Source organism: Cucurbita pepo, unplaced genomic scaffold (assembly GCF_002806865.2).
Source record: "Cucurbita pepo subsp. pepo cultivar mu-cu-16 unplaced genomic scaffold, ASM280686v2 Cp4.1_scaffold000149, whole genome shotgun sequence".
Taxonomy (NCBI): domain Eukaryota; kingdom Viridiplantae; phylum Streptophyta; class Magnoliopsida; order Cucurbitales; family Cucurbitaceae; genus Cucurbita; species Cucurbita pepo.
The window spans coordinates 13,089-25,158 of NW_019646440.1; the positions used below are offsets into that span (position 1 = coordinate 13,089).

The 12,070-nt window shown below is 36.4% G+C and overlaps 1 protein-coding gene across 1 annotated transcript; it reads left to right on the forward strand.

Annotated features, from left to right (window-relative positions):
* The first annotated feature begins 4,130 nt into the window (after nt 1-4,130).
* LOC111784034 (autophagy-related protein 18h-like) lies at nt 4,131-11,448 on the forward strand. Its single transcript, XM_023664855.1, has 9 exons — nt 4,131-4,564; nt 5,854-6,312; nt 6,676-7,116; nt 8,038-8,283; nt 8,359-9,156; nt 9,236-9,411; nt 10,111-10,238; nt 10,334-10,858; nt 11,130-11,448. Exons 1-9 carry the CDS (start codon nt 4,379-4,381, stop codon nt 11,132-11,134), a joined length of 2,964 nt encoding a protein of 987 aa, XP_023520623.1. The 5' UTR covers nt 4,131-4,378; the 3' UTR covers nt 11,135-11,448.
* Nucleotides 11,449-12,070: the final 622 nt, after the last annotated feature.

Sequence of the window (12,070 nt, forward strand, 5' to 3'; positions counted from 1 at the left end):
CATTAAGGATATATTGGTGACACCCGTCTAAGCTAATTAGGTAAGTGACTTTACTATCGGCATGATTATATTTGATGTTGACATATGCCCCGTGGTTCTGCACGTGTCATATATATTGATATGAGTGAATTGTTTGTGGATCGATATGTTTATGATATGTTATGTATATATTATAATATGTGAATTGTATGATGTGTTCAATGATATGTTTGAGATAGGATACGAGAAGGATGCACAAAACGAAATGTAACGATATGAGCAAGATACGTTCATGAAACGTTAAGGTTAAGTTACATACCGAAGTGCTATGGATAGGAGAGATTGATAAAAGAATACGGTTAAGTTATGGGTAGAAAGGGATAGGTGTGTAATAGATTGATAGAACGATAGCGTTAGGATATGTTCCTGTGATGATATGACTAAGGTACGTCCATGTAACGACATGACGTTGATAGGTATAAGCATGTTAAGGCTATAATAAGTTAGGGAACGATACGATATGATTATGATACGACGTGTGAATGACGGATGTATATATGTTGTCATATGATATGCAATATGTTATGGTACGAGATATGTGATAAATTGACATGTTTATGATATGTATATGATGAAATGTTATGTTAAAAGCATGGGGCGTTATTTTTTACCCCACCCGACCAAAAATATGTTAACCAGCAAACCGACCTAAATTTTCGGTTTGCCAAATGTTTAATTTTATCCAAATCGAAAATAAAAAAATCCAACCAGCTGTTAAAATATAAATGAAATGAATAAAATAAATTTCAATGCATTTAATATTCTTAAAGATCATTGGTGGATGAGAAGATGAAGAGTTCAACTTTAGATGAGTTTATAAATACATTTATTATAATATCTATATTCTCCAACTCTATTTTTGTCACATTTTTTATTCAACAAAATAAAGTTTTTAATTTTTTTTTTACAAAAAGAAGTATAAATAATTTATCAAAGAATAATAGTCAACATACTTTGCCAATATGTATAAGTAACATAAATTTGTATTTATTTTGAATATTTTATTAGACTTTACAAACTAAATTTTTAATTTTTATATTTATAACCCGAGAAGTAAGATACTCGACCATATCGGAAATGTTGAGATCATTTGCTTTGCTCTACACTCGATCTCACCTGAATCGACCCATCTATCCTCTTAAGGAGAAGTTTGGTTTCAAACCCCGGTTCAAACAGGAGAATATGTCATGCTAACGTGCCTGGTTAAAATTGAAACAAAATGGTTGATAGAAAATAAAACAAATTTTTTTTTTAATTTTGTATTTAATAGTTTGGATTTTGTATCCAACAAATAATAATTCAATGTTGAAGTATGTCCAGAATCTAGTCATAGGTAAAAAGTGAGGTAAAAGAAGGTAAATTGAAAATTGAGAGTAAAAAAAAAAAAAAAGAAAAAAAGAAAATTTACTGCGGAAACGAGTAATGATATCCATTTTGTCATTGTTATGTGGGTTGGACCTGATGGGCTTTGCTATGAGGCCCATCTACAAATCCAAAATCTCTCTCTCTCTATCTCTCAGTTCAAACTGGGCTAACTTTCATCATGTTGAGTTCACAGATCTTCATTGAGCGTTGAATTCTCTCTCTGGCCTGCTTCAGATCATTAAGAACTTCAATCACCCGTTCACTGATCACCAGCTTCATCTCGCCGGTTTCTGCTTCTTCCGGAGAGTTCACGGCCACAAGTGCGAGTGAATCGTTAACGGAATTGAATTCATCTCCACTATTTTCGATCTTTTCTTTCGAAGATTCGTTGGAGCAAATTTCTGAACCTGAGGAACTCGAGCTGGTAGAGCCTCGAGCATTTGGATTCTCTTCNGTTTGGTTTCAAACCCCGGTACAAAACAGGAGAAGTATGACCCATCTATCCTCTTAAGGAGAAGTTTGGTTTCAAACCCCGGTTCAAACAGGAGAAGTATGACCCATCTATCCTCTTAAGGAGAAGTTTTGTTTCAAACCCCGGTTCAAACAGGAGAAGTATGACCCATCTATCCTCTTAAGGAGAAGTTTGGTTTCAAACCCCGGTTCAAACAGGAGAAGTATGTGTGAACACAACTCTCCACAATAGTATGATATTGTCCACTATGAGCATAAACTCTCCTGGCTTTGCTTTAGGTTTCCCCAAAAGTCCTCGTACCAATAGAGTTAGTATTCCTCACTTATAAATCCATGATCATTCCCTAAATTAGCCAATGTGAAACTTTCATCATCCAACCGTATGAACTATCCATGTGGCTCAGAGCCCTCATAGCCCAGGCACAACGATGCAATTATCAGGGGCGCGCTCTACCACTGAGTTAATAGCTCGTTGTGGGGCCCGCTATGTCAAAACCGAGAGAAACCCCATCCCTCTATTTCCTTTTTTCACCCATGTAGCCACACGGGAGGGACAGACCGATCAACATAATTTTATTAAAAATGAAAAAAAAAAAAGGAAAAAAACTTTTTTTTTTTCTTTTTTAGATTCAAGAATTGTGGTGGTGGATGGTCAAATGTGTGCCTCAAGAAATAAAATTATTTTAATAATTAAAAAAAAAAAAAAAAAAAAAAAAAAAAAAAAAAAAAAAAAAAAAAAAANCCTTAAGATATTCGTACACGTTGTCGTAACGTAACAGATGTTCCTTTCCGTTCGTTTGTTCAATTTAATATATTTTCATAAATTTGCATAAATACCCCCGAAGGTTTCTGAAATTCACCCTAGACCCCTCATCTTTCATTATTAACCTTTCTTCCACGGACCATTTTTTTTTTTGGAATTATGAAAATAACTAATTTTACACGTGTCATTTCATTTTACACGAGTTGTTATTTTTTTAATTATTTAAGAAATATTTAAGAATGAGATCGAAGGTTCAATGTTCATTCATATTCACAACTTGGATACAAGATACTAACTAATACCTTAACATTTTTCTTAGTCGCAGGGTCCGAGGAAAGAATAGGAAATGTGATTTCACTCTGATCAAGAACGGGCCCTATCACAAGAATATTTTTTTAGTGGGACGATAGNTTAGTGGGACGATAGCTTTGAAAAGACAGATTGCCCATCTTTTCTTTAATCTGGGGAGAAATACGATCGGGGGCTAATTCAAACCCTTCAGGTAAAATAAGAACAACCCCACATTCAAACCGCCCATTTTCTTATTCGCAAAGGAAAATATAAACTAACTAAATTTTGAGAATAAAATAAAATATACTACTAATCAAATTTAACTGATTACGAAGGTAAGATATATTTTCTGATTAATATATTTTTTAAATATTAAATGATTACGAATATTATATATTTAAATATTTTTAATCTTTTAAAAGTAAGGTAGAATTGAGTTGGATTGTAACCATATTACTGAAATAGTAACTTAAAAATATAATTTTTTTTAGTAGAAATGTTAGAAAACTAACTGTTTTTTTTTTTTTTGTTAGGTGAACCGATTTTCATATTCGAGTATTTCTCTATTTTTTCTTTATTTATTTAGAAACAAGTACACGGTCTTTTTTTTATTTTATAATATATATATATATATATATATATACTGGACCTGAGAGGAGGACGGAGGTCCCACATCGATTGGAGAAAGGAACGAGTGCCAGCGAGAATGCTGATCCCCAAAAGGGGTGGATTCTAATGTTCCATATTGATTGGGGAGGAGAACAAAACATCATTTATAATGGTGTGGAAACCTTCCCCTAGTAGGCTGCATTTTAAAGTCTCGAGTGGAAGCCGGTAACGGAAAACCTAAAAAGGACAATATTTGCTAGCGGTGGGTCTAGGTCAGTAATATGCTTTGTCATTCAACCCGTACGATTTGGGTTTTCTACTTACGATATGCTTATATATACAACTCCGACAATAACTTAGAGACAAGACGAGGGAAATGGTAATTCCAAAAATACCCTCGTGGAAATGGTAATTCCAAAAATACCCACGAGGGAAATGGTAATTTTAGACGCATCTATCTTATAGTGGCTCGAGGCGGAAACATTAAATAAATAAATAATAATAATAATAATAATAAAAAAAAAACTTTTAATTCAAAAAGAAAAAGAAAAAGGAAAAGAAAAAAGAAAAAGAAAAAAGAAAAATACAGAAAGAAAAAAATTGAGATTTCCATTAGATAGAGAAAGGAACCGTGTCTGTGTAACCAGAGGTCAAACTCCCCCAAAACGACACCCACCACCGCAACCAAACGACACCGTTTCAATCTCCGGCGAACTCCACCGCCGCTTCCGCCTCCTTCCTTCTCGTATGCTGATTCCCGATCGCCCTCCTCCGTGGTCTAGTCCTCCTGTCACGGCCGGGTAATCCAGCCCCGTTCTCTCTTTTGCTTCTGATTTTATTATGAAGAGCTACGCTAAGGTTAACAGCAACAACAGCAGCAGTAGCAACAAGAGCGCCAACGGATTTCTCCCGAATTCTTTGAAATTCATTTCGTCCTGTATTAAGACTGCTTCTTCCGGTGTTCGCTCCGCCAGTGCTTCCGTCGCTGCCTCTATCTCTGGCGACGCCCCCGATCACAAGGACCAGGTTCACTTTACTTTTTTGTTTTTTTGAGTCTAGTTTGTTGTTGATTTTGTTAATTGCGGCACTGATTTTTCATTTTCCCCAAAATTGTGTTTCGCTCTGTTCACGATTGGTCTGGGAGAAAGTTTGGTGGTCTGTATGTATCTGGGGCTTCTAGAGGTTGTATCGGTGATCTTGGGTGCTTTAGTGCCGTCATTTTTGGTTGTTCGGAATACTTGTTCATTAAGTCTCTGGTTGATTTTAGCTTCTGCAGATTTGGTTTTTTCGAGGTTCTAGACGTTATCTCTGGCAAAGAAAACGAAAACTGTGTAGAATGTGAACTCATTACTTAGTTCAGCGTTTTCCCCCTTCTAAATCATTATGACCACCGCTGGTTTTTGATATAGGGTTTAGGGTTATTTTATCCGAGGATTCTGTGAGTCGAATTTCCTTCCTTTGTGTTCTTCTTTTCCTTCCTTTGTCATATTAACTTGTGTTTTTAGTTCATCTTTTGTTGGATGTTTCCAATGCATGTGTGCACTGATTTTGCTAGGATATTTCTGGAGGAGTTGGCAAGTAAAAGAAAGAACCATTAGGAAGCGTGCGTTTTTAGCTTTATGTAGGGTTGATTGATTGGAAAACGATATACCATTTTTAGCGAAAAAAAAATGAGGGTTCTAAAGATATTTTGCGATGAAATTTTGTTCCTTCATTATTGTTGGTCTAGAAATGCAAGTGCTTTACATTTTTAGCTTTTATTAAGCATTTATTGTTCTAGACGAATATATATGTTTGGCTTTTTACAATTTATACTATTTTTTTTTTCAAAGAGGATTCCTCATCCTTTTTCTGATTTGTACTCTATACTCTACTATCAAGTGTATTCCATGTTTGTTAGAGATAAAACATGAATTATAGAGAAGTAGGACGACCGAGAAGAGAAGCAACATAATATGAATAATTTTGTGAACCTGAGAACACTATTGAGTTATCATTAGGATCGTATAATTTTTTGAAAGAAATTCTTGGGTTTTGTCAGATGTATAAAACCTTGATTTAGACACTTTATCATTATGTACGCCAGTCTGATTTGGGTGTTTAAATTTGTAACATCATTCTGATCAGAAGTTTTCATATATAGAACTGGAAGATATTAGTTTGCCAGTGGATTTGTCTGTGATGAGCATCTTCAGTGCAACAGAACCTATTCTGTGTGGAATGTAATTCGTTTGTGTCGTACTTGCCCTTGCATGTGTGCTTCTTATGATGCAATACATGCAGTATAATAAGGATTTGGAATTATGGTCCAACAGGTATTATGGGCTGGATTTGACAGACTTGAGCTCAGTCCGTCCTTCTTCAAACGTGTGCTTTTAGTTGGTTATACAAATGGCTTTCAAGTTCTTGATGTTGAAGATGCTCCCAGTGTCAGTGAACTGGTTTCAAGACGGGATGATCCAGTCACATTCTTGCAGATGCAGCCTCTTCCTGCGAAGTCTGATGTTAAGGAAGGCTTTGGAGAATCACATCCAATACTTTTGGTGGTTGCATGTGATGAGGCCCAGAATTCAGGTTTGATGCAAAGTGGCACAAACGGGTTGGTGAGAGATGGATATCCTAACAGTCATTCAGATAACACTATCCTCTCCCCAATGGCTGTTAGGTTTTACTCGTTAAAAACTCGGAATTATGTTCATGTTCTGAGATTTCGCTCAACCGTATACATGATTAGATGCAGTCCTGAAATTGTGGCTGTTGGTCTTGCATCGCAAGTAAGCCTATATCATTCTCATTCTCATTCTCATTAATGAGTTCATAGTTGAGAAAGATTAATTATCCTTTTTCTTTCTTTAGCATAATTAACAACTTCATAACACTTTCCATATAATTGATTTAATAATGGATGCTCTTTTTCCCCAAAATATCAAATGGATTGATGGTTGCAGGGCTCTTGTAGTTAATGAAGACCATTTTCTGGGGGCTTATAAACAATCAAGACTATTTTCTGATGGATCTTCTTATAGCTTTGTTGCCTAAGTCAATCATGTGTTTCCTATGAGTATAGGATTGATTATGAAGGCTGGTAATTGTTTATAGTTCAAATTTTTTTGATCACTTATTCCTCTTATTTACAGATTTATTGCTTCGATGCTCTCACCCTTGAGAGTAAATTTAGTGTTCTCACGTATCCAGTCCCTCAATTGGGAGGCCAAGGAACATCTGGGGTTAATATTGGCTATGGACCTATGGCTGTGGGTCCTAGATGGTTGGCTTATGCGTCCAACAATCCTTTGCAGTCAAATACTGGACGTTTAAGCCCACAGAGTCTTACACCTCCTGGTGTAAGCCCATCAACGTCACCTAGCAGTGGGAGTTTGGTGGCCCGATATGCCATGGAATCTAGTAAGCATTTGGCTGCTGGGCTAATTAATTTGGGTGACATGGGTTATAAAACATTGTCTAAATACTATCAAGAATTTGTACCTGATGGTTCTAACTCTCCACTCTCATCAAATTCGAGTCGGAAAGTTGGGCGGCTGGCATTGCATTCTACAGAAACAGATGCTGCTGGAATGGTTAGTCTTTTGATTTCAGGACTTTTTAATTTTTGCATTTGCATTTGCATTGAAAACTAGTCTGATATATTCTTACAATTGTTACCTATATTAATTAACATGTTATAGCTTCTTTTGATATTTCTGAAAGCAGAAAAATACAAAAAGACAGATATTTCTAAGTTCTTGTTCTTGTATTTGTCCTTTTTTCTTTTTTTTTTTTATTTATTTTTATTTTTATTTTTAATTTTCAAATTTTATTTTCACTCCCTTTTAGAATTTGTATCTCTGGAACATTTTTCCTTTTCATTATATCACTGAGAAGTTGTTTCTTGTAAAAAAAAAAAGAAAAAAGAAAAAAAAGGATATTTCAAAGCAACCTACTAATGTTTGTGCTTAAAGGAAATCATGCATCTTGATCTCTGAATGACAGTGAAGTTTTTTGTTATTGGCTACTAAGATTGGGCTCGCTATCCTATGATTTTAGAGAGTTCAGGTATCCACTTCATGCTTCCTATGGCCAGTTAGAGTATGAGGTCATTCTTTTGAGAGTTAAACAGCTATAGTTTCATTGATACGATGAAATTACAAATCTGAGCAGATTGTTCCATGCCCTTGGAAATACCAAAATAGGTTCCCATGATATGTTAGATAAGAGATAGCAGGATTCATAAAGGAGGAGTAATTTTTGCACCAAGACATTGCCAAAATAAATAAATAAATAAATAAATAAATAAATAAAGAATCAAGAAAGCTAATTAACATAAAAGGATCTTTCCTTGCCATAAGGGTCGTTTCTTTCATCCCATATGGTCTATAAAAAAGCTCTTATACACCGCAAGGTTGCACTAGAGAATCTCTTTCATTTTTGGGAGGAGGTCAATTTTGGATAGACTATTCTGTTGGGTTTCCCCCCAATTCTCAACGTTGCTCTTTTTGCAGGTTGTTCTGAAAGATTTCATCTCCAAAGCTGTTATATCACAATTTAAGGCTCACTCTAGTCCGATTTCTGCTCTTTGTTTTGATCCAAGTGGGACCCTTCTAGTCACTGCCTCAACCCATGGTAGCAATATTAACATTTTTAGGATTATGCCATCCTGCATACAAAATGGATCGGGCACCCAAAGCTACGATTGGAGCTCCTCTCATGTGCACCTTTATAAGCTTCATCGTGGCATGACATCAGCTGTACGTCCTTGACTTTTAACTTTTCATTATATTTTATGTGCTTACGAGAAGTTCTTTTTATTGCTTTTGATCCAGGTAATACAAGACATTTGTTTTAGCCACTATAGTCAATGGATAGCTATTGTTTCATCTCGGGGAACTTGCCACATTTTTGCTCTTTCACCCTTCGGAGGGGAAACGGTTCTTCAAATGCACAATTCTTTTGTTGATGGGCCTAATCTTATACCTGCTTCATGTGTCCCTTGGTGGTCAACTTCATCTTTCATCACAAACCAGCAATCCTTTTCTCCTCCACCTCCTCCTCCTGTCACTCTTTCTGTTGTTAGCAGAATAAAAAATTGTAACTCAGGTTGGCTTAATACTGTCAGTATGGTTACTGCTTCTTCATCGGGAAAGGTTTCCATCCCATCAGGTGCTATTTCTGCTGTTTTCCATAGTTGTATACCTAAGAATCCGCAATCCTCTCAATTAAGTTCAAATACTTTGGAACATCTTTTGGTGTATACTCCTTCCGGCCATTTGATTCAACATAAACTGCTTCCATCAATGGGGGGAGAATGTGGTGAAACTGTTTTGAGAAGTCCAAATGCTACAATGCAGATGAAAGATGAGGAACTGCGAGTAAGAGTTGAACCTATTCAATGGTGGGATGTTTGCCGAAGAGCTGCTTGGCCAGAGAGGGAGGAAAGCATATCTTCAGTTATTCTCAGGAGAAAAGACACTGTCGAACCTGTTGAGGATACTTCCTATTTACAGGAGAATCATCTTGAAAACCAGGAGTTGGTAAAGCCACATGACCGTTCTCTCTTGTACCTATCCAATTCTGAGGTGCAGATAAACTCTGGGAGAATACCTGTCTGGCAGAAATCCATGGTATTGGTCGTAGTGCCCTCTTGAATTCCTTCTTTTTCAGGCATCAATTAAGTCAGTTTTCTTTTCCTCCCTATTGCAGGTACATTTCTATACCATGGGTTTTCCCGGGTCTAATGAGGAAAGTAGCATGAAAGATAATATGAATGGGGAAATTGAGATAGAGAAAGTACCTATTCATGAGGTTGAAATAAAGCGGAAGGATTTGCTTCCAGTTTTTGACCATTTTCGTGGGATACAGTCTGATTGGCTTGATAGGTGATGATAATTGAGTCTAATTACATTGCTGCAAATAGTGTGTTGCCATATTCTTTTCATTTTAATTTACCAATATTAGCTGGCAGGATTTCTCTATTTTATGTCTCACATTTTCTCTTCGCATATATTAGGAAATGAAAAATTGATACCTCTAGCCAGTTAAATTGTATCGTTATTTCTTTGTGGGTGGGGTTGTCTAGGGTGTCTGGTTCCTCAAGGTTGAAAGGTAAAAAAATCATTTTGGGAGGAGCTTGGGTTATCAGGTCTCTGTATCCCTTGTTCGTGTCTTTAAAGAGATCCCAATGTTCAGAACCCGTTGGAAAAATTGGTGGGTGGGGGACTGAGAAAATTCAATAGGTTCATTGAGGATTGTAGTCTTTTTGACCTTCTAGTTAATGAGAGGTTTACTTGGAAGTAGGATAGTTAAGTTTTTGGTCTAATATTAGGAGCCTCTTTCGTAGATGTTAGACTGCTGATGTCTTAATCCATTTGTTCTTCTATTTCATTAGCCTCTTTCTATTGTGTACATTTCTTGCAGTGTCTTTAAGAGAATGGTTCCTATGAGTAAGATCTGTGATAAATGTATTTGACGGCTTGATACTGAATTAATTATCTTGATGACTTGCGATCCCATATCATCTAGCAAATTGTGAAGGCACTTCATTGGCTGAAAGTTGGAGTTGTTGGTTGCTTCTGCAGGAGCCATGCTGGTGCAAAAAGCTCTAGCCCAAGTTTAGATTCTCATAGTGATGGAATAAAGTATTCAGAAGGTGATATCGGTTCAGATTTAAAGTTGGACTCACGTGGCTTCGAAGAAAATTCAGATGGTTATTATAAGCATTTTATTTTATTTTCAAGAGTATCATCAATTCATTATAGTCCAGCGTCTCTTTTCCCCCTAATTTTGTAATATGATTTTCAGGTATATCTAATCCACCCATTGCCAAACCTGTGGGTGACATTAAGATGAATGAAAAGGATGGATCTGTTTTGGCCTCACCAGTAATGAAAGAGAACTCTTTCCAGGAGCGGGCTTCGGTGTCTTCTAAACAATCGAGCACTGGACTTTCCCCAGGCGAAGGCAGCGATTTTACTAACAGCCCATCAACTGCAACAAGTTGCTCACTCTCCACTGATAGAACTATTTTAAAAGCAGTTCAGTCATCAAAATGTGGAGGGGCCAGTGAGGGCTCAAATGCAAGTTCCAACCGATCTGACTTGAGTATGAACATTCTTGACGAGGGACCGATGGGCGACTCATTTGATTATGAACCATTCTTTCAAGAGGAGTATTGTAAAGCGACAGGTCTTAGTAACTGCCGTGACCCAGCAGAAGCTCTAACTGACGACGTTGACAGTAGTGGTAGTCCTCATTACAGGGAGAAATGTGAGGAAGATGGGGACACCGATGACATGCTTGGTGGCGTATTTGCTTTCTCTGAGGAAGGTAATTATAAATTGTGTGAAACTATTTGTTTTAGCTTGTCGTTATTATTTCTAGCCTGTTGTCACATGGGTAAATGGCTCTGCAGTACTAATGAATTAAATTGACCGAATTTAACACACGCGCACACACGAAACCCGTAGGGTCACAGTATTAAAGGTATGTCTGGATTTAAGATGTAGAGTTCTTTTGGCCAAACTGTTTGACTTGAAAGGACTTTTAAGGAGGGAGGGTAGCATGGTTATAATGTGGTGCACAAATGGGTCTCTTGCAGGATAGGTGCTCCTTGGCATGGTCATAATTTAGCGCAATACTCAGACCGTTGGATTTACAGCGCCTCAGAGAACAATCTGGAGGTCGTGGTGGTGGTCGTGGTCGTGATTAAGTGTGGTGTCCTAATTGATATAAGTTGAGATTGTTGGGTTTCAACAAACTACAATTCTACTGACAGATAAGTGAAATGTTATTGATGGGGTAGCAGAGGTGGGACTGATACCTGGTTTCCTCATATTCCTCCCTTTTGATTCTATGTGTACATACTGTAAATTGAAAATTCATAGTTCAAATGATTTGTGTGGTCAGGTTCTTACCAATGCTGTGTAATATTATTATTATTATTATTCATTCTTCAAAGAAAAATGAAAAAAAAAAAAAAAAAAAAAAGAAAAAAAGTNCAAAAAAAAAAAAAAAAAAAAAAAAAAAAAAAAAGGAAATAAAGTGGAAAATGAATGCTTATCGCTGTCCAATATGTTTTTTTTTTTACTTGTCAGATGGTTGAGGTTATTTTTATGTGTTTGTCAGTACTCCTGCAGGGACTGTTGGAAGAGTTGACACTATGCCAACTTGCTAGGGTTTTTTTTCTTGCCTTAACTCAATTCAATCTTCTATTTTTTGGTTGGGTTGTCGGGTTGCTAATTTTTTTAAAAGAATTTTATTTATTCACGAATCATAATTATCTGATGCAATTTTAGATAAAAATTATTAAAAGTTATAAATAAACACAAATAAATCTATAATCAACTAGGGAAAATAAATTCGGAAACATTTTTAGGATTTTTTTTTTTTTGCTCGTTTCACCTCCACATCACATGGTGACATTTTCGTCCACTGCCTCTTACATCCACTGCATCACACGTCGTATCACCCCCTCGCAATTGCTCTTACATCCGCTGCATCACACGTCGTATCACCCCCTCGCAATTGCATACCAACGTA